This window comes from Podarcis filfolensis (assembly GCF_964270895.1).
Source record: "Podarcis filfolensis genome assembly, chromosome: 16".
Lineage (NCBI taxonomy): Eukaryota > Metazoa > Chordata > Lepidosauria > Squamata > Lacertidae > Podarcis > Podarcis filfolensis.
The window spans coordinates 7477401-7499955 of NC_139620.1; the positions used below are offsets into that span (position 1 = coordinate 7477401).

The 22555-nt window shown below is 47.5% G+C and overlaps 1 protein-coding gene and 1 long non-coding RNA gene across 2 annotated transcripts in view; both read right to left on the reverse strand.

The window, feature by feature from the left end:
• Positions 1-2705: 2705 nt before the first annotated feature.
• Positions 2706-5415, reverse strand: LOC310751976. The gene is made up of 2 exons (XR_014542746.1): positions 5081-5415; positions 2706-4648 (listed from the first exon to the last, which is right to left on the reverse strand). It is a non-coding gene; the product is annotated as an uncharacterized lncRNA (long non-coding RNA).
• Positions 5416-9814: 4399 nt separating this feature from the next.
• Positions 9815-22555, reverse strand: part of LOC310751675 (immunoglobulin superfamily DCC subclass member 3-like) — a 31321-nt gene continuing 18580 nt past the window's right edge. The window contains exons 7-14 of the mRNA XM_083591119.1: positions 21015-21180; positions 19658-19908; positions 19039-19203; positions 16143-16331; positions 15190-15294; positions 14063-14192; positions 12190-12337; positions 9815-11368 (exon numbers count right to left, since the gene is read on the reverse strand). Of these exons, the coding sequence (XP_083447245.1) occupies positions 11276-11368; positions 12190-12337; positions 14063-14192; positions 15190-15294; positions 16143-16331; positions 19039-19203; positions 19658-19908; positions 21015-21180 (1247 nt within the window). The 3' untranslated portion in view covers positions 9815-11275. The remainder of the gene's footprint in view (positions 11369-12189; positions 12338-14062; positions 14193-15189; positions 15295-16142; positions 16332-19038; positions 19204-19657; positions 19909-21014; positions 21181-22555) is intronic.

Below are 22555 nucleotides of genomic sequence, written 5' to 3' on the forward strand. Positions count from 1 at the left end.
AAGTGTATGTTTTTTAGGCCCCAACTTACAGTTGTAAGTGGTTTTAATACTGTGTTTTAGGGCTGTAACCTGCCCAGGGACCTTAGGGGGAATGGCAGGAAATAGATGATTAAAATAAACTCAGGCTGCAGTCCTGTGCTATGTGTTTTATACATTTAAAGCAGTATCATACCACTTGAAACAGCCACAGCTTTCCCCAAAAGAATCCTGGGAACTGTAGTTTGCTAGTGGCTCTGAAAGGTGTTAGGAGGACACCCTGCACTTATCTTAAAGGTAAAGGATCCCTGACCATTAGGTCCAGTCGTGACCGACTCTGGGGTTGCGGCGCTCATCTCGCTTTACTGGCCGAGGGAGCTGGCGTACAGCTTCTGGGTCATGTGGCCAGCATGACTAAGCCGCTTCTGGCAAAACAGAGCAGCGCACGGAAACGCTGTTTACCTTCCCGCCGGAGCGGTACCTATTTATCTCCTTGCACTTTGACGTGCTTTCGAACTGCTAGGTTGGCAGGAGCTGGGACCGAGCAACGGGAGCTCACCCCGTCGTGGGGATTTGAACCGCTGACCTTCTGATCGGCAAGTTCTAGGCTCTGTGGTTTAACCCACAGCGCCACCCACGTCCCTGTCTTTATCTTACAGAGCCACAATTCCCAGAGTGGTTTAACAATCCATCCAAGGGAACAGTGGGAATTGTAGCTGTGCTAGGAAAATAGGGTGTCTCCTATAACAACTCAGCACCCTAACAAACTACAGTTCCCAGGATTTCTTTGGGGGAAGCTGTGACTGTTTGTAGTGCTGTGGTGCTTTAAATGTATAGTGCAGATGGAATCTACTTAGAATATCCATTGCATGTCCTGTCAAAAAACAATACTAAGACAAAGCCAGACGCACTCTTTTTAAATTTCATTCTGTGTGTCGGTTCAGATTCATTGCCCAATGTCAATCTCTGCTAATGGGTGGAAAGTTCCATTTCTTCTGCCCCCTCCCACAAAAACAAAACAGTAGAACCAAGGGTTGTTTTGCACATTGTTTTTTTTTAATTTTCAACACAAGACAAGAAAGATTTCCAGACATCAACCCTGCATCCTTGAGGTTTTGAAACCTTCGGTGGCTACCTCTCTTTGAACCGAGCTGTAAAATTGGGGCCAGTGCAGAAGGTGCAATACAAACGAGTTACTCTTGGGTAGGAATAGGAGAAATCTCTCCTGGCAGTTCATTGGTCTTGTTTGTTTTAAATCACAAAAACAAGGGGACAAGTTCACATGATGGTGTAACTTGAAATTTAAAAAAATCAGGGAAAAAATCATTTTCAAATTCAGAATGGAGTTTTTTTTAATTTTAAAAAAACCTTCAATAAGGTGAGTTTTTAAAATGATGCTGCACGGTACAACATATGGTATTTTCAGTTTTTCCTCCTTAAAAAAAATTCAGCAGCATAAAAAAAGGGGAAATTTAGAATTAAGTGAAATTTTGCAGGCCAATTTAAAGTGAGGAGAATGTTCTACCAATTCCAACTTTCCCCTTCCATTTACACATTAAATTCCCCCGTGGTGACAGGAGGGAATTCAACATTTGGTATCCTCCTCCCAGTTGCTTTGGGTGCCTTGTGATGCCAGTTAAAGCTGTCTCCGCACCCTCTCGCCTTTTAAACCCCGATCTTGTTGACACCTAGTTAATTCTTAGAATCGGCTGAGGAGCCCCCTGGAATTTCAAAACCACAAGTTGCCTTTCCGTTTGTAACCACCAAGCATTGAACAGTGATGGAGAAGATTTGGGGAGTCCCTCCTGCATCTCTCCACCACACCCCCCAAACAAACATTTATGATGGTCCCACTTCTCTGGTCCTCTCCATCGCCTTTGGGCCGTACTCTCTCTCTCGCATAGGACGTTAGCTTTTCCGCAGCCAGGGGGTCTCCCTTCTCCAATAATTAATCTTCCAGGAGGACCCCGGGCTGTGGCTTCTTAAAGCTTGTTTACTTCGTTTCACAAAACACAAGTTTTTTCCGTAACAAATTTTAGGTTCAAAAGCATTTTCTTTTCTCATTGGTAACTAGCCATTTCCCCTCCTTTACAAAGATGGGCGTAGTTACAGTGGTTCGTCGGAAGCGGAGGCCAGGCTTGGAAACTAGAGAGTGCTGTTGCCAACCCAACAAATCTCATGGATATGTCTTTGGGGTGTGTTAGACTTTTCAAGACAAGGGGCATTTTTAGGCTGTGAAAAGCTCCCGGCTGGGTGTGCTCCTTCAGCTCAAAATATCCACCGTGATGAACGCGTATGGGTTGCTTTTAAAATGGGTTCGTGTTCTGGGAGCTGTTGAATTTTGGGTCGAAAGTGTCTGTGCTGGATGGTGACCTAACGTCATAGACTACACTTACCCAACCTGGTGCCCTCCAGATTTTCTGGACCACAGCCAAGCACAGTCTGTCATCAAAAGGCAGAAGAAGAGTGTAACCGGGCGATTAGGTGGCAAGAATGTTAATTTATAATATGTCGTAGCACTGGGAATTTGGTTTAAGTTAAGCAAGGTATCTGGTCAGCTAGTCACCTATGGTGAGCCAGAATCTCAGCCAGGCGTGGAACCTTTAAAACAGGACAAAACCTGACTCTTTTTTTTTTGAAAAAAGCAATAAATGGGAAACCTTTTATAGGTAAACAGGTAAGACTTTGCAATCCAAAGTGGCTACCACTTTTTTTCCGCAAATGACATATTTTGTTTGTAAGTTGGCAACATTTATTTGCCAGCCTGAAGTAGAACAGAGTGGGATGGTTTAATTGTTGGAGAAATAATGTTCTATCTGGAGGGGGGCGCTAGAAATGGGTTGTCCTTTCAAGAGGACCTTTGCTCCAGCCCTCCAGATTTTCATAAGAGAAAGGACCTATTTTTAGTAGATGTTCAGATATATATTAGGGCTGCCGTTTTTCAGCTGGTTAATCGGTTAATCCAGCTTGAGAAAGAGGAGGAGGGATGCCTCTTCTGAGATGGTGTGGGAAGAGGACCAAGAAAGGATGCCTCATCTGAAAGCATGCCAGAAGTGGGATACCTTCATCTGTGAACTGAAAGGTTGGAATACCTCTTCCGAGATGACATTGAAAAGCCGATTCCTTCCTGCGTGAGCAAGAAGGTCGGATACTTCTTCCAAGAAGATCCGAGAAGAGGGATCCCTTCCTGCGTGGGAAAGATTAAGGGCAGGTGCCTCTTACTGGACAGTGCATGCTGTTGTAGTACATGTATCACCTTAGAAAAACAAAACAGGTTTGGGGAGGGCGTTAGGGTTAGATTTAATTGGCCGATTCATGTGTTCATGGTCTTTAATCATGTGATACCCCCGATAACGGATTATGGCCAGTATTCACAGAATTCTGAAACGAGTTCCTCCATGAGCCAAAGCAGGCTTTTGACTTGGCTTATAACAGACAGGTTTTGAAAAAGGGTGTTTTGTCCTCTGACATCAGGCAGAGTATGCTGACTTGCTTACAGAATGGAATTTGTCAGTTCCACAGAGGCCAACATGTCCCAGATCTGGGTCTAATTTGTTTGCATGATCTGCGAGCCGATATTTACTGGAGGGTTCTTTATATCTGATTTTGCCACCACTGTGTGTTTGTTAGGGGAGCACTTTTAGATCCCAGGGCACTGGAGAAAAGAAAGAAGGGTTTTTGTAAATAAACTTTTGATGTGAACAGGTTATTTTTTAGAAGCTAAAGGAGTTGAGGATGAGGCAGTGCTTCTTGAAAAGCTCGTTTAGTTGCAAGCAAGTATTGTATATTTCTTGCTGCAAGACCTTTGGGGTACAAGATTTCCCATGATAAAATGGGGAGGAGATCAGGCAAGATCCATTCCTGAAGAAGTTTTTCTATGTCTGTGTCCATATGGAAAAAGTATTTGTGAAAATACACACGAAACTCAGCATACCTAGTGACATTATGTCACATGGAGATATTTTAAACCTCTTTGATTCGGAATATAAATTTCATTGGCTGTGTAATTCCTGCAAAACAGAGTTGTGCGCATCTGTGTTGTGGGTAATTTGAAGGATGTTTTTCAAAAAGATAAAAGAGTTATTTCAGGTGTTTGCGTTTTCTGTTTGAGCCTGGCATTGTGCATTTACTGGCATAACTGAACAGATTTGTTGGCAGACAGCTCACTGGTTCTCAAGGTTATCAGCAAATCCAGATTAGCTGATAGCTTGCTCAGAAATAAGTTCCACTGATCATTTGTTGTTGTTTTTTTAAAGAGTCCCACAGCTGGCCTTGTTCCTAACATGTGTGGATTTCATAATGTGCATTCTCACAGTTAAGCTTCCTGTACATTTGTGCTTGATGAAGCTCTGGCACATTGCCCTGTTGGTTCACATTCAGAGGTAGTTGACCTCACACCTGGAAACATTTAAAATGGTCCTTCCCAACCCCGTACCCTCCAGATGTTCCTGGACTACGAAACCCATCATCCCTGACAGTTGGCCACGCTGGCTGCAGGTGATGGGAGTTTGAGTCCAACAACACCAAGAGAGTGTCAGGTTGTGGAAAGCTGGCTTAAAGCAATAGGAGAAGTTGTTGTTGTCTTCTAAAACTTACTTCAGTGAATATTTCACTGTATTTTGGAAATATCAGTAGTAGTCTGTCATGCACGGAGTTAAAGATTTATTTTCTCCTGTGTTTCATATGGAAGTGAAAGCTGGACCATAAAGAAGGCTGATCGCCGAAGAATTGATGCTTTTGAATTATGGTGCTGGAGGAGACTCTTGAGAGTCCCATGGACTGCAAGAAGATCAAACCTCTCCATTCTTAAGGAAATCAGCCCTGAGTGCTCACTGGAAGGCCAGATCCTGAAGCTGAGGCTCCAATACTTTGGCCACCTCATGAGAAGAGAAGACTCCCTGAAAAAGACCCTGATATTGGGAAAGATGGAGGGCACAAGGAGAAGGGGACGACAGAGGACAAGATGGTTAGACAGTGTTCTGGAAGCTACGAACATGAGTTTGACCAAACTGCGGGAGGCAGTGGAAGACAGGAGTGCCTGGCGTGCTCTGGTCCAGGGGGTCACGAAGAGGCGGACACGACTAAACGACTAAACAACAACAACAAGTGTTTCGGTTTGTGCTGCTTAGATTACCCTTGACTAACATCAGTCTCCTCCATTGTGCATCTATGCCGAATGTGCAAAAGCCGCTGGAGAAATATTCTTACTAATTCTGTTGGTCGAGCTCTGCCAAAGTTCAAGATTTCTCTGGCAAATCTGTTGCCAGAAATGGGATTTCCTTGGTTCCCTATGTCGCCTTGCCTCTAACGTTACCAGACTTTTTTCAATGAATCCGGGGACACTTTTCAACATCAGTCGGAATGATAGTGGACATGATAGGGGACCGATTTGTAAATCCGGGGTCTGTCCCCAGGAAACGGGGACATCTGGTAACCTTACTTACTTGCCTACATTCTCCACTGCTTTCCCAGTTATTTAAGTCTCTGGTGGTTTTCACTTCAGCGATAGTTTTGGGTGTTGTAGGTTTGTTTGTTTGTTTGTTTGTTTGTTTGTTTGTTTATGGGGGCGACTTGGTATAAGGCAGCTTCCTCTGTTCCTGTGTCAGAGCTGTGCCATGGGTTTCGTAGTCTTTCAAGCTACGTCAAACCCAGCATCATGGATTTTGTGGTCTGTAACAGGGGTGTCCAGCTCCCAAGAGACTGTGATCTACTCCCACTATAAATAAACTCCATATACCCATAAATCCAAAATAAGTTCAATACCCATTGGATTGATCAGAGTTGTTTAGCTTTTTTGGGGGGGAGGGGGTGATCGCTGGAGATCACAGGATCGACCAGGGACAGCCCACAATCTACCGGTAGATTGCGACTGACCTATTGGACAGCCCTGGTCAATAAAGCTGTGTGAAAGCTTAAGTTATCTTTTCACATTTATGTTTGGCCACAATTGTGCTGTAAGATTGGGGGCGGGGGTTGTAATTTTAAAGTTGTGTGATGACCCAATGGAGCAAACATTCCCATATTTTAAATAGGTGCAAAATGGTGGTGCTTGAACAATTCTACAAGAGATGGCTTGTTTTGAAAGTTAAAACAGTTTGAAAAGTGGCTTGTCCGTAGTGTAAAATGAGCAGGGATTGGGTGGTGCTGGATATGTGGGTTTCTCAATACGGGACATGTTTTGTGCTTAACTAAAGTGTTTCTTGTGTTATCTCCTGTAAGAAGCAGTAGTTTGGTGTGTTAACTTTACAACCATGGGATCTTTGTGGTAGGAGGAGCCTCATGTATGAACAAATATGCCGGAGTAGTGATGAATTCATCACAGCTTCACAGCTCTTAATTAAAGCAAATTTTGAAGGGGAAAACCACCACTAGGTTTATGATTACTGAATCATATATATGAATACACTGAGAAACTCAGAAACCAAGCAGTAACTGAGCAATGGGGGGAAAGGAAGATGATGGAGAAGGGGAAAGCTGTGATTTACATCCCCAAACCAGGGTTTCCCAAACTTCGGTCCCCAGCTGTTCTTGGACTACAACTCCCATCACTAGCCGGACCAGTGGTCAGGGATGATGGGAGTTGTAGTCCAAAAAAACAGCTGGAGACCCAAGTTTGGGAAACCTTGCTCTGCACATGTATTTGAGAATTGCATTGAAATGTAGGACTTGCATCCGAGAGGGAAAACATCTGCAGGATCAGGCTGCAAACAGAAGATCCACTAAGGAACATTTCTGCATGCTTAAGCCTGGGGAAACTTGGGTTGGCGAGAGGGGATCCTCCATATGTCATTGGATTCCCAACTCCCATCAGCCCTAGCCCTAAGACTGATGGGAGTTGTAGTCCAGCAATGTCTGGAGGGATGCAGATTCCCCACCCAGGGGAAGTTAAATATTTTCCAAAAAGGTTCTTAAGGAGATAAGTCGAAATAGGACAGAGATCTGTCATTCAGTGTCGCCATTGGCAATGAATGGATAAGAAGTTGTAAGACTGTTGTAAGAGCGGATCTGCAGATGAAGGAACTGTCAAGAGTAGCGATGGAAAGATTGTAGAGGAGCCAGTGGTATGCAAAGCTTAGGGACTGAATATTCTACCTTGGGACATCAGACGGGTGGTGGAAGAAGACTTCTGTTCAATGTTTACTGAAACGAGCATCTCAAAGACTTGGGTTGGGCAGCTGCTTTTGACATCTCAATTAAAAAGTGGGCATCTTTGGTGAGGATGACTTAGTCCTTGTAAGAAGATACTTTAATGAATGTGGCTTCCTGCAAACGAGGGTGGCAGGCGCCAACCCTGAAAGGGGGCGTGGCTTCTGGGACGGGTGGAGATTTCTTAGAAGTGGGATTGGCCTTGTAGCTTCTTACCAGACCTCAGCTGACATTAATAGATCTCAAGAGCAGGCCAGTGGCCATTAAGATGAGCTGCATGTGAGGAAACAGGCTCAGAGGAATAAGTTCAGCTGGCATTTTAACACGGACTGACCCGATCCGCGATTCCCGAACCAGAACACAAACTGAAACGCAGCTCGCCTTCCAAATTCTGCACACAAGGATGTGTGTGTTTGCGAAAGCAAAACCCCAGAGTTCATTGTTATATTTGGGAAAGTCGCTTCCAAAATAAGAAGCCTATTAGCTGCATTTTCCTCTATACGGTTTTTGCCTGCTGGTAGAATATCTACGGATCTTAATGCAGGCGTCTTAAAAAAATAAAGAATTGCACAAACCGACACAAAAATGAGCTTAAGGTTGGGATAATGTGAAATGAAAACAAAAGGGGGGGCAGATTCAGCCCCCCGCCAGCCACAGAGACGCGAGTGGAGTCGCTCGAGTGGTTTCTTAAAGCTATATAGTAAACGTGTTCCCACATGACCAGAAATTAGACCACCAGTGGGCATCTTTGAAGATCAGCTGCAACGGTTTTGAAAAGCACCTTTGGTTATGCTTGAATCGAGGTGGGTCACGGTGGATATGTAAAAACCAAAAGAAATAAAGGAGGAACAACAGACTCTGGGTTGGGCCCGTTTTGATTGGGCAGTTAATTTTGACAGGAAGTGGGGTGCCGTTGGAAAGCTCCCCATTTCCTGTCGGCCTCTGGCGATTCCATAGAACCACTGTGTGTGTCTCCACTATCTGGGAGACACTCGTCTATCAAAGGGAGGTGGGGAAATCTCAACTCTCATCAACTAGGAAGAGATCATTTTTGCCTAAAGCACTAAAAATAATCCAAAAGAAAAAGGTTGAGTATTATTAATTTTTTTTCATATTTTTTTTGGTAGGGGAAAAGGGAAGAGGGAAAAGTAAGGGGGATATTTTGGTTATGATTCCTAGAGAAGGAACTAGGGTGAAAAATGGGGGAGAGGGGGTCAGCAAAGCTTTAGGAAACGTCTACCTAACAGTACTTTTTTTCTTTTCCTCTCATACACAAAACTTTGGGTCGACAGGGTTTCGTTTTTCCGCAAGCGCACAGAGAGAATCACACCTGCGCGAGGCAAATTTTGAGGTCACTCGGACATGCGCTCTCTCTCACATACAGTCTAACGCTGGCCGACTGTGCTTTTCTTTGTTTTGAAAGAGCTGACAATCAAAATCAGGAAGAGAAGGAAAGGACAGATGGAAAGGACACCAGCCTGGGCACTGTGAAGTCATGTTCACACGGACAAAGATAAGGGGGCTTTTGCTGGGATCATCTAGACCACGTACGTCCACCTCTACAGTCCGAGTGGCTAAGGTGTTTGGTCTAGGACCCACGAAACCAGGATTCCTGCTCAGCCATGAATCTTCAGTGGGTGCGACGTTGGGCCAGCCAGTCTCTCTCAGCCTAACCTACCTCACAGGCTTGTTGTGAGGATAAAATGGGTAGGGGAGGAGAACTATGTTTGCCACCTTGAGCTCCTTGGAGAAGAGGTGGGGTGGTTGTCCTCTTTGGGCGTCAAGAATATCACCCTGCTGGAGCAAGGACAGCAGTTGAAGCCAAGGCTAAAGTTGTGAACTGGCAGAATTTGGAAGATGAGGAAGGGACGTGGGTGGCGCTTTGGGTTAAACCACAGAGCCTAGGGCTTGCTGATCAGAAGGTCGGTGGTTCGAATCCCCGCGACGGAGTGAGTTCCCATTGCTTGGTCCCTGCTCCTGCCAACCTAGCAGTTCGAAAGCACGTCAAAGTGCAAGGAGATAAATAGGTACCGCTCCAGCGGGAAGGTAAATGGCGTTTCCATGCACTGCTCTGGTTCGCCAGAAGCGGCTTAGTCATGCTGGCCACATGACCCGGAAGCTGTACGCCGGCTCCCTCGGTCAATAAAGCGAGATGAGCACCACAACCCCAGAGTCGGCCACGACTGGACCTAATGGTCAGGGGTCCCTTTACCTTTAAGGCAAGATGAAAGCTTTGGTGGTTTACGAGTGGAGGCCACCAAGGTCTGAGACACAATGTCGAGTGTGCTGGCTTTCAGAGACCCTGATACCAATCGGTCGATAGATCAGTGTTATCGATCAAGCCACCAACTCGTTGGCAATCAAGTTCTGTACATGCAGTTTCCAGGTTTTTGCCCCTAAATGTTTAACGTTTAGGCGGAGACTGCCCTCCTCAGCGTAAATCCATTACAATTAATGGCTCTGAACCGGTTATGCCCGTTAACTTCAACCGGTATGCTCTGAGCAGGAGTAGCATTTGTGTACTTATTCAGAGTAGCGATTCTTTTCTCTTTGGCAGCTAGAGGAATGCTGAACTTAGTCCACTCCAAACAATAAAAAGGAGAAGAGGGGAGATGTGCTGGACTTTTGTGACTGTGAACTTCATGGCTGAGCTTCCGGTTCAAGTTAAAACCCCGTCCGTTTTTTTTTAAAAAAAGCTGCCTGAGGAGGATGGAGCTAAGCTTCCACCACATCTTGATATGCCGGCTTTGGTGTCCGAGAAAAGAGAAAGAGGCCAGGAAAGGAAGGAAAAGAAGAAATGGAGGAAGGCGCTGGTGTAACCATAGTGTCTGATCCTCTGAGATGGACACACTATGTGGGCCTCACAGTCGAGGCTCTTTAGCTCTAAGGGAGGTTCTGGAGGTAATTCTGGTTTGGGAGTAATTTGGAGAGCTAAGTCACTGAGCCTCCAACCAAATCTTGGATGGCCTCCCTCAGGGGACTGAGGGAGTCCGCCCACAGCCAGAATCTGGGTGGGACATTTTGGTTCTGTCAATAAATACGTTCCCCCTTACAACTGAAGAGCCCCACGGCAGTCGGGCCGGAGGTCCCAGCTGCCGCGGCTGTTTCCAGAGGGCTAACAGCGGCCCCCTACGCCTCGTAGGCCACCATCCTCCCTCTTCTGAGAAACGTCAAATGCTAAGGCTCTGTCCTCACACACGGTTAAAGCTCTACATCTTTGGAAAGCAGTTCAGCAAACTTTTGTGTATCATCTTAAAAAATATTTGGATAGAGACGTCATATATATAATATATATATATCAAAAAAAAGACACTCTGTAGGAAGCAGCAAGAGGAGCTATGGAAAAGGGGGAAAGGAATGTGAGGCTTTGGGTGAAGCGTCCCCCCCCTGCCCACCCCATTGCCCCCCTCATGACAGAGGACGGAGGTGGGTATTTGGGAGAGGGGGGGTCCGCTGCTGCTGCTCCCACTTTTGGTTTGGCGATATTTGGTATGCTGGTGCCGAGCGCCCAGGCACCATGGGTGGGAGGTGTCGGAAAGGGACGGTCCTCATCCCACCCCGAATGGACCACATGACTCATTAGGGAGTAATTTTGGAGCCTCAACCTCCCCAAAGCCCCGGTAATTCGTAGGGGGTTTGGCTTCGGCACAATTTGGGCAGGGGGAGATCAGCTTTCACATCCATTCTTGAGGCAGCCGAGAATGAGAACGGAGAGAAGTTGTCTCTTTCCCCCTTGCTTCCTGGCTTTCCCTCAAGATGGCTGCCTCAAGTTCCGGAACCTTCCGGTTGCCGTGGAAAGCTGCTCCCTGTCGCCCCACCTCTCTGCCACTGCCCCTTCTCCCTTTTGGCAAGAGGGGTGGGGTGGGATTTAAGCAGCCAGAGGGTGGCTGGCAGGTTGAGGTAGTTTTGGTATTTGTATCAAAAATAGATCATTCGGGAGAACTGGGGTGGGAGTAGGGCTCAGGTGGCGGCTGGACCGGACGCTATGGGGCTGGCCGTCCAGCGGAGGTGAGGTAGATTCTTTGGAGGTTTGCGGTTGGAATCCTGGATGGGTGGTGGGAAATTGGGGGCAGGGGAAAGCCCTGCCTCAACAGAGCTGCCACGGGGCCCCGTCGAGGGGCCTCCCCCTACTCCGTTCCCACCGGGCATTGGCTTAACCACTGGGCTGTGAAGGAGGGCAGCGCTCAACGGTCACTTCAAAGTGGGGAGTGTCATGGGCGGTGAGTCCATCGGAGGATGGGGGGTTCTGTGAGGAGAAAGGAAGGCAGGTTAACCCCATTGCCCTTTCGGACGCCGCCTTTTGGCCCGCAAGCCTTGTTCCTCACTCCCAGGGTGCCCTGCAGATATATCAGGCCCTGCTGGCCATCCCCCCGGCCCCCGTTTGACCCTCTGAGTATAAGCTCCGGAGAGAAAATATGATGGCATTGAGGCCTTATTCACACTGTGCATTTAAAAAAACTATGATAACACTTTGGGGGAAATTCTGAAGAATCCTGGGAGGTGTAGTTTGTTCATGGTGCTGACAGCTGCTATTCCCCTCCCAGAGCAATTATTATTATTATTATTATTATTATTATTATTATTCATAACCCTCCCATCTGTCTGGGTTTCCTCAGCCACTCTGGGCAGATTCCAGCAGAATATTAAAAACACGATAAAACATCAAACATTAAAAACTTCCCTAAACAGGGTTGCCTCCAGATGTCTTCTAAATGTCAGATAGTTGTTTATTTCCTTGACATCTGATGGGAGGGTGTTCCGCAGGGCGCCACTACCGAGAAGGCCCTCTGCCTTCAGCTCCTGGAGTTTCCCGGGAAGAGGGATCGATTGCTAAAACACTCTGGGAATTGTGGTTCCAGGAGGGGAATAGCAACTCTCGGCACCATTAACAGCTCCTGGGTTTCACTGAAGGAGACCCTGACTGTTTGAAGAGATATGACAGTGATTTACATCTTCACCCATGTCATTACCAGGGCTGCTGCCATGGCCCTTCCCCCAGGGGCACCTTGGTTCTGTCTGGGACAGCTGCTGAGCTAAAAGCAGGCATACACACACACCCATCCTCACCTGGGTAACCAGTTCCACCATCTCTGAGGGTTTTGCCCCACCCTCCAGCTTCCGCTGGTTCCGGGGAGGCTCCCGCGTGGTGGTCTGCACCGGTTCTGTTCCTTGTGGGATGGTCCAGCTTTCTTGGGTCCCTTTCTTACAGAACAGGCTGTAGAGGGAAGACGTAGAGAGAAGGGGTTCTTTCCCGAAACATTTCTTAAAAGGTACATAGGAAATCTGCCCAGGATGATGATGATGATATTTTGTTTTTAGTTTATTTTAAAATTAAGCCTGTATATTTTATCTTTCTATATAATATTATTGCAAGCATCACACTGCATTTTGCAGGATCCGTGAGCAGGGGGCAACGGCCCCTAGTACTGTCATACCTCATGTTACGTTTGCTTGGTGTTACGTTTTTTCAGGTTGCGACCCGGAAGTACCAGAAAGGGTTACTTCTGGGTTTCGCCGCTCGTGTATGCACAGTAGTGCTAAATCGAGCTTCACGCATGTGCACAAGCACCAAATCGTGCCGCGTACCTGCACAGATACACCGCTTCAGGTTACGGGCTTTTCATGTTGCGAACGGGCCTCCAGAACGGATCCCGTTCACAACCAGTCAAACTTCGGCTGTCAAAAAGAATCCGTTCCAGAAGCCTGTTCAGCTTCCAAAATGTTTGACAACTGAGGCGCAGCTTCCGATTGGTTGCAAGAGCTTCCTGCACTCAGCGGAAGCCGTGTCAGACATTCGGCTTCCAAAAAGCGTTTGAAAACCGGAGCATTTATTTCCGGGTTTTCGTCATTCAGGAACCGAAACATTCCATAACGGAGCTGTTCAGGAACTGAGGTTTGACTGTAATACATTTTAAACTAGGATACCATGGTATAATAGCATAACATCATCTCTTAAAGTTAAAAAAAAATATTACAAGAAACATATGTAACCTCAGGGTCACAAAAGTTAGAAGCAATCATATGAGTCACAAATACATGGTAGTTATAGTTAAAGAGACTGGGAGGGGACACTTAGAATAAACATTTCAGGAAACTATTACTTTTGTGTTTATATCCTGTCTTTCCTCCAAGGACATGGTTCTCTCTCCCCCCCCCCCTCCATTTCATCCTTACAACAACCTTGTTGAAGTTGGTTAGGAGGAGAGGCAGGGACCAGCTTAAGCTCATCTAGCAAGCTTCATGGCTGATTTGTGCACCCTGGTCTCCCAGGTCCTATCCCAACACCCTAATCATGATACCACACTGACTCTACCCATCATGGCTGCAATCTGTTTATGTACATAGTTAGGGCCTAGAGGGTGACAGGAACTTCAGGAAGATCCACTGGGACTTTAAAAGAGAAGTGTTAGGGCATACGATGTACCCCTAGGAAGGAACTACGGTCGTACCTTGGTTTTCGAACAGCTTAGTTCTCAAACGGTTTGGCTCTCGAACGCCGCACACCCAGAAGCGACTGTTCCGGTTTGAGAACTAATTTTGGCACCTGAATGCCTGATGAGGCTTCCAATTGGCTGCAGGACCTTCCTGCAGCCAATCAGAAGCTGCGTTTGGGTTTCCGAACGTTTTGGAAGTCGAACGGCCTTCCGGAACGGATTCCGTCCGACTTCCAAGGTACGACTGTACTGTGAGTTTTGCAGAGGGCCCTGGGTGAAAAAACATGGGCAACTGTGGGTTAGGATCGAAAGTTCAGCAGGTGACATGGCACTTTTCCTGTGGTGTACCCCTCGGAAGATTGTGCATGTGGGAATGGGGCCCTTTGGGTGGATAAGGTCCTCCCCCCCAAAAAAAAACACCCCGCTGCTATATTTGGGTGTCTAGGGAAATTAGGGGGTGCTGGGAGGTCCAAGTGATTCGTTCAGAGCAGCCTCCACATCCTCACCTCTTGCGGTAGCCAAACATAAGGAAGAGGACACAGAATATAATGCACGCCATGCCAATGTGGACGCCAACCACGATGCCAGCGAGGGAGCTCTCCCCATCCTGCCCACACTGGCACACTGAGTTGGCATCTGTGGGAAAAAGCACAGTCATTAGAGAATGGAGGTCCCAGAGATGGAGAGGCGAGAGGGTGGAGATCAGCAACTGGAACGCTCCAAAAGCCCACCTAGCCTTGCACTCTAGGCAATCAAGAAGTTTTGGGGAACATCGCAAGCCTAAAGCTACCCATTTCTGTTTCTCTTCATTTCTTGTTTTTCCAAAGATTCAGTTCTGTTCACATGAATTTATCACAGGCCAAAATTGTGGAAACCTTTAGGAAATGTTGAAATTCTAAGGTTTGGTGGTTCAGAACACCAGTCTTTTTCAGAATGACACCATAAAACAATACCATAAATACCATGTATCAATAAAAAGATAACGTAATGCAGAAGATAAAACACAATAAACTGGGTTGAATTGTTCTACCTAAAGTTACAGCTAAATAACCAGAAAAGGCAGATTTGCTTAAAACTGACAAAAGACTGATGTTATGAGACATCAGACCCAGGAAATCCCAAAAGTTTCCACAATTTGGCCACTCTAGTGTGGAGAAGGGGACGACAGAGGACGAGATGGCTGGATAGTGTTTGCGAAGCTACAAACATGAGCCTGACCAAACTGCGGGAGGCAGTGGAAGACAGGAGTGCCTGGCGTGCTCTGGTCCATGGGGTCACGAAGAGTCAGACACGAATAAACGACTAAACAACAAAGTGTGTATTTAGAAGAATCCTCATGAAAATTCATTAATGAAAATTCATTTTAGTGCAAATTTCTCCCAATAGACACACCTTTGTAATTTCGCCTAATTATCAACATTTTTGCAAAGCAGTTTTTCCTTACGGAATGCACTTTTTCTGTTATTTTCACTAGTATATGCGTTTTTGTAGGGAAGTATGAATTTTGAAGGGTGGCCCCACTCCAGTTTGCGAATTGTTTCGGTAAATCTAAATTAGGTACATTTGCCTTTAAATACGAACAGAATTGAATTTATTCCCCATCGCCATAAGTGTGTGTGTTTCTAGTTCTTACCCAGCCTCTCAGAATTCTCCTTGAGGGAGACAAACCGCACACTGCTGTTCCCATCGCCGTTCCCGTTGAAGGCCTGGAGTTTGATCTCGTACATGGCAGATGGTTCTGTGGGAGAGAGTTTGGAAAGGCGAGTGGAGTGGAGGTTAGGTTTCTGGAAGCCGACACTAGGGGGCAACATTGATGGAGAATCTGAGGGCTAGCTAGCAGGGGAAGCTGAGGGGGCAATTTCTCCATCATGTGGCAAGGAATCTGCCTCAGACCGGAACAGACTATTAGTCCACATACCGTATTTTTCGCTCTATAGGACGCACCAGACCATAGGAGGGGGAGAACAGGGGGGGGAATTCTCCCCCTCTCTGCGCAGCGCCCCTTCAGCGAAGCAGTAGGAGAAATGGAGCCCCTTCCAGTTCTCCTCCCGCTTCGCTGAAGGGGCGCTGCGCAGAGAGGGAAAACTGTGCAGCGCCTCTCCAGTGAAGCGAAGCCTGGAGAGCAAGAGGGATCGGTGTGCACCGACCCCTCTCGCTCTCCAGGCTTCAGGCGGCTATCCACAAGCCTTCGGAGCGCAGCGAGAACTCCTGCTGCGCTCCGAAGGCTTGCGGATAGCTGCCTGAAGCCCCTGGAGCTGCGCTCCGGGGGCTTCAGGTGGCTTCAGCAAAAGCAACACGAAGCCTCCGGAGCGCGGGGGGAGCTCTCCCTCTGCGCTTCGGAGGTTTCATGTTGCTATCGCTGAAGCCAAGGAGCCTGCATTCGCTCCATAGGACGCACACACATCTCCCCTTAATTTTTGGAGGGGAAAAAGTGCGTCCTATAGAGCGAAAAATACAGTAGTTCTGCGTTGTCTACTCTGACCAGCAGCAGCTCTGCAGGGCGTCTTCCCACAACCACTGGATCCTGGAGACACCAGAGAGCTGAAGCTACGGTCCCCCTCGCAGGAGGCCCAGGAGGAGACTCACCCAAGTTGCTGAACGTGAAAGAGTTGGCCATGCCGGGTAAGAGCTCTGGGCCCTCGTAGTGGGCGCTGGGCAGCTTTCGGAGGTAGAGCTTGAAGCCTTCGATTCGGCCCGGCTTGGCAGGCAGCTCCCAAAAGACGTAGACGGCACTGTTGTTGAGAATCTTGGTGAAAAAGCCCAGTGCTGCGGGGACTGAGTAGACGGGGGGAAAGGTGAGTGCCGGCCTTCCCACCCAGATGGAGAGAAGCAGGGACACAGCATCTCCCGTACCTGGGGGTCTCTCTCAGTCCCATGCTATTGTCAGGAAGCTGTCAGTGGCTCCCGGCTGGTTGCCCGGGCATTATAAAGACAAGGGAAAGTTTCTTACAGTCCTTTTTTATTTCAATCTTTACAGAGAGAGGCTTTGGAACCCAGCCTCTTGGATAATGGCATTGTCCCAAGTGAATCGCTACCCTGTCTCTCCCACGTCCTCATTCGTCATCATCATAACCTCCTCTACGGGTGCCGCTACGTGCCCTCTGTCTTTGAGCTCTTTGCTCTCCTACATTATTATTATTATTATTATTATTATTATTATTATTATTATTATTGACTTCTTGGTTTACAAAAGTATGTGCAATGTCTCGTTTTTCAAGTTACATTTTCTATAGGTCAGTTTCATTTGTTGAGACATTAGGGTTACATTAGGAAGAAAATGGGAGGAAGAGGTGGAGGGGGTCGTGGTGAGTCAGGGTGGGGTCGGGTGGCGATGTTTCTATTTTGCTTAATGTACGTGTGGGTTTTTGTGTCAGCGTAGCTTGTGCAGGTTCTGTTTGCTATTCACTTGCGTTCCTTTGGTGGTGAGAGAGGTTGGGGTTGGCCTAGGGCAGTGTTTCTCAACCTGTGGGTCCCCAGATGCTGTTGGACTACAACTCCCATCATTCCTAGCCAGCACAACCAGTGGTCAGGGATGATGGGAGTTGTAGTCCAACAACATACGGGGACCCACAGGTTGAGAACCGCTGGCCTAGGGTGTGGTTGCTTGTTTGTGATTGGCTGTGGTGAACTTTGTTTTCGTGTGTGAGTGGAGTGGGTGGGTGTTTTTGAATCAGGTTAGCCATACTGATTTGCACACTCTCCTACCTTTAAGGATTGCCAGCTTCTGGGAGATAGAGGGTCTGGGATGCTTTATAATGACAATGTGTTGTTCTGGCTCTCTCGTGATTTCCCAGCTTTCCCCCTCATCTGCCTCTGAGCTGCAACCTCCCTCAAACCCCTGTTGTAAATCTGTACTGTCTTTCCTCTTCCTCTTCTCTGGAAGGGTCAGGATGGGTCTCTGCCATTCCTCCTCTGCCCAGACCCTGACAGCTATTACCATTTGTGGCTGCTGCCCAGTATAGTAGGGATACAGGGTTGCGAGGTGTGTGTGTGTGTGTGTGTGTGTCAAAGACCTATTACTATTTCTGCAACATTGCCCCTGTCTCCGGTGTCTATACCTGCCCAATCAGCATGAAAAGGGAGCATTTTAGCCACTGAGAAGATGTCCTGACCCTTTGTGCCAACTGGAGTCAATCAGAGAAGGAAGGTGAGGACGGGTTCCTAGGGACACTCTGGAGAAGGTAAAACAGCGAGGAGTTGCTGTCCCGCATGCTCCCAAGCTAACCGTGTAGGAGCATCAAAGACACAAAGTGCTTTGGTTCCAAGAGAACGGCGTGCATTTCAGTTACGTACAATGGAAAGTCAAAGGAAACACAACTTGAGTCATTCCAGATAGCTCAGTTGGTTAGAATAGGGGTTGTCAACCTGCACTAGTGGGCATTTCAGGATTCTAGGTGGGCAATAGGGGGTTCTAAGGCACAAGCTGAATCCTCATTCCACTGAGCACTGCTGAGTGGTAAGAAAATTTTACCATCAAGAAAGATGCATTAGTGGGCGGTTGGTATAAAAAGGTTGACTACCCCTGGGTTAGAACATGCTGCTGATAACACCGAGGCTGCAGGTTTGATTCCCTTATGGGACAGCCGCATATTCCTGCATTGCAGGGGGTTGGAATAGATGATTCTCGGGGTCCCTTCCAACTCTACAATTCAATGATCATCCATACTAAAAAAAAGATACTGGGGCACACCATGTTGTTTGCATTGAGAAGAGCACATCTATCTGAAAGGCCACACACAGAGATTTGCAACGATCATTGCAATGCATCCCTAATCATGATCTCTGTGTAGCTATAAGGTAATTGCACTTCTGAATTTGCCAAACCAAGAATGGATAATAATAATAATAATAATAATAATAATAATAATAATAATAATATTTTTTTATTTATATTCCGCCCTCCCCAGCCGAAGCCGGGCTCAGAGCGGATAACAACAATAAAATGATACATTCTAAAATCATTTCATTTCATTATAAAATCAGTTCAAATCAGATTAATGGCAACCATTGGGCTAGAGTTCTGTGAGGATTGCCAAAGGAGGGGGTCAGGCTGTGCCCTGGCCAAAGGCCTGGTGGAACAGCTCTGTCTTGCAGGCCCTGCAGAAAGATGTCAAGTCCCGCAGGGCCCTAGTCTCTTGTGACAGAGCGTTCCACCAGATCGGGGCCACAGCCGAAAAAGCCCTGGCTCTGGTTGAGGCCAGCCTAACCTCCCTGTGGCCCGGGACCTTCAAGATGTTTTTGTTTGAAGACCGTAAGGTCCTCAGTGGGACATACCAGGAGAGGCGGTCCCATAGGTACGAGGGTCCTAGGCCGTATAGGGCTTTAAAGGATGGGGCAGGAAGCGGAGGTACCAAGGGCAGGTACAGCCGGAGCCAACGACAGGCACAGCCAACAAATGCTGGTCTCGCCCCCGTTTTCCTCATCTACAAGGAATGGCACTGAGATGGAGGAGAAGGAAGACCGCTCCAATGGGTCTACTCACTGCTGCCCAGAGTGGTGGCCAGGATGGGCTGGGAATCCTGGCTGGCGCCCAGGGGTGAGTAAGCCTTCAGGTAGATAGAGTACGTTGTCGAGGGCTCTAGGTTGGTGAAGACGTGCTGGAAGGTGGTCTTGCTGACAGCCTCCTGGAGCTCCCGGCTGTCGGACTCTGCAGGAGGTGCAAGGAGGAAGAGAGGTGAATTTTTCGGATGGGATCAGCATGGGACCTCCTGGCTCGGACCAAAGGCCCACCTCGCCCAGCATCCTGTTCTCCCAAAGCGTCCAATCAGGTGCCTTCACGAAGCCCACAGGAAGGGCGCAACATCAACAACCTTCCCTGAGAGTTTGTCCCCAACAACGGAGGTTCCGTTCTTAACCATTGGGGCTATTCACGTACGAGAATTCCTGCAAAGACCCCCCTCACACAACTTACTTGTGGGATCGCCTGACACCATAACTACCCAACCACCCGCTCTGATCTGGCACCGTTACAGTATGCCTTCCGCATTTGTAAGAAAACGAAATCTTTTCCTGCGGCACCATCCCTGGCGTACGTAGTGCACCAAACCTGCGCCTGGAAAGTGAACCTTGGGTGGGAATTTGGGGTGAGGCTCACCACTCACCTCCCGCCTTGCGGATGTGCAGCACGTAACCGATTATGGCCTCTGTCACTTCCATGGGGGGCTCCAGCCAAGACACCTGGATGGAGGTGGTGGAGAGGGCAGTGGCCTGGACCCCTTCTGGGGAGCTGGGGAGCTCCTTGGACAGGGCCACAGCTAGCCGGGCACTAGCCTGGTTGGTCCCTGCGCTGTTTTCCGCAATGCACTGGTAGATGGCTTCGTCCGCTGAGGTAATCCGCTGGATCATCAAGGTGCTATGGAAAGGTGTTTTTTTGAGGGGGAAGAGGCATTAGCAAGACAAAGACAGACGGTGTTGTGGCAGAAGAGGTGGAAAGTCTTATCTTTGGTTTAGAAAAGGGCACATCTCTGCTGATTTTCATTTTGAAAACACCTAGTTCGGCAGGTGCAGGCTTTAACCACTGTTAAGGAACTCGTCTGCCTTGACTGTTGTGTACATGGTGCAGAATTTTGAATTATTATTTTTTGTAGCCTGACAGTCAGTGACAGAGAAAAGGGAGGTAAATGTCCCCAAATGAATAAATGAGTAATTTGGAATATGCAGAAAATATAAAAAAATTAATTTAAAGAACCGCAGAAAGAGGGGGGAAGGAAGTCAGGTTTCAAAATGTTAAAATGATTATAAAATTATTGAAATAGGATAAAATTGAAAATTGATAATAATAATGGCATGCTGCGACTGTCCTATGCTTCCAGGGTTTTTTAAAAAATGTTTTATTGTTTTACTAAGTATACAACATGACTAACAGAGTATTCCTACAATTCAACAGGGGGGAAAGTAGAGCATGGTCAGGTATAAGGTAAGGAGATGAAAGACAGAAAGAAAAAATATTAAAAGAAGCCTGTACAACAGAGGCAACATGGCAGTATTCCAAGATAAGACACACGGAGTGGATCAGAAACTCATATAATCAAAAACAGCAGCAGATGAAATCATATTTGGATGGAATTTGCCATCTGCGTTGTTTAACAAACTGATGGAGAAAAGGGAGATAAAGAGTTCTTAATGGCTGAGAAATGTTCTCTGTCTGTCTGTCTGTCTGTCTCTCTCTCCCTCCAGCCTTTGGAAAGTTACACTCTTCCTGTGTTTCCTGAATACACACAGACACAGACACAGACACAGACACACATCCCTCTCTCTACATAGGGCTCCTTCAGCAGGAAGTAGGATGGGGATAAAACTAGAATTAGTTGACTCTCCTCTGGTTGGCTCTGGCGCCCCCTACTGCTGGGCTCCCTGCCTTCCGTCCCACCAGACCCCAAAGGGCACCAGCTGCCACCACTGCCCAGCCCTGGCTTAATCCTTTCTAAGTGTGTTCTCTGAGGACGTTCCCGGTCTCACCTGTTGTTGTGCGTCAGCTTGATGTTCTCGCCGGGCGCCAGGACCTTGCCGTTCTTCAGCCAGATCAGGTGGGGTTCCGGCACACCTTGGGCCACGCAGGTGAAAATAGCGCTGCTGCCGGGGGGCTTGGAGACAGATTGGGGCCATTGCACAAACTCTGGCGGGGCTGAGGGGGAGAGGAGAGCAGGAAGGGAAGTTTAGTCATGGTACCAAGCCAACATCTTAGGGTCGTGAACATTACTGGCAATGACTGGTTTGAAAAAAGCAACCCTAAGGGCATAAGAACACGAAAAGAGTATCATTCTTCTCTAAACTAAATGAACACTTCAGCAAGACCTCTCTGCCCTGCTTCATCTGCCTTATCTAATTTACTGTATCTGTCTATCCACCCATAAATGTTCAGAGGAGGGTGGCCAGTGTCGAAGCACCCAAGCTCAGAGATTTTGTTTTGTATGCAGAAAGGTCCTCTGCAGGGCCAGCTTTAGGTTTGATGAGGCCCTTGGCTACTGAAGGTAATGGGGCCCTTTGTATGTCCAGCTGTCCTTTGTCAACAACAAATTGTTGCTGTTTTTTGTGCTGAATATATGCTACATAGTAATGTATGGACCTAATAGGTATCTAAAGCCATTTGTGCATGTTGCCATGCAACCAGTCCATGCAGAATGTAGGCACCCTATATCTAGAAAGGAGCAAACCAGTGATATTTTAGGGAGCAGGCTAGCCGGCGAGGCCCATGACTTACATCAGGGGTCAGCAAACTTTTTCGGCAGGGGGCCTGTCCACTGTCCCTCAGTGCTTGTGGGGGGCCGCACTATATTTTTTTGGGGGGGGATGAACAAATTCCTATGCCCCACAAATAACCCGGAGATGCATTTTAAATAAAAGAACACATTCTACTCATGTAAAAACACGCTGATTCCTGGACCATCCGCGGGCCGGATTTAGAAGGCAATTGGGCCGGATCCAGCCCCTGGGCCTTAGTTTGCCTACCCATGACTTACATCATAGGAGCCTACACAACACAAAACACTGCTGCTGTATGTAGGTTTTATTTTATTTGTTTTTTTATCTTATATTTTGGAAATGTACATCCAGCTGTGTTTTTTCCTTTAATTTTTTTTGGGGGGGCCTCAAAAGAGTGGGGCCCTGAGCTAGTTGTGACTTGGTATAAGCTCCTATTCTGAAGGGGGCTATAGCTCAGCAGCCAAACATCTGCTTTGCATGAGCTCCTTAGAGAAAAATGTGTGGGACATAAATGCAAAAAAAATAGAAGGGGGGGTTGGAGTCATGTGCATGCATAAACACGCATGGAATTGCACGTGCGCACCCCGTGTCTCTCCCCTCGGCGCATCCACACCCGCATGGCGCTCTGTGGACCAACGCCACAGTTTCTCGTGACCCTTTCCAAATCTGCCCTTGCCCTGCTCCCTTCTCTTCTGGCTCCGAGGACTCAGATGTGCCAAAAATAATGTCCATTGCCCATTTCGCAGCCTCTCTCTCCCTCAGGATCTGGTTGCCGGGGTCACCTCCCTCCTCCCCCC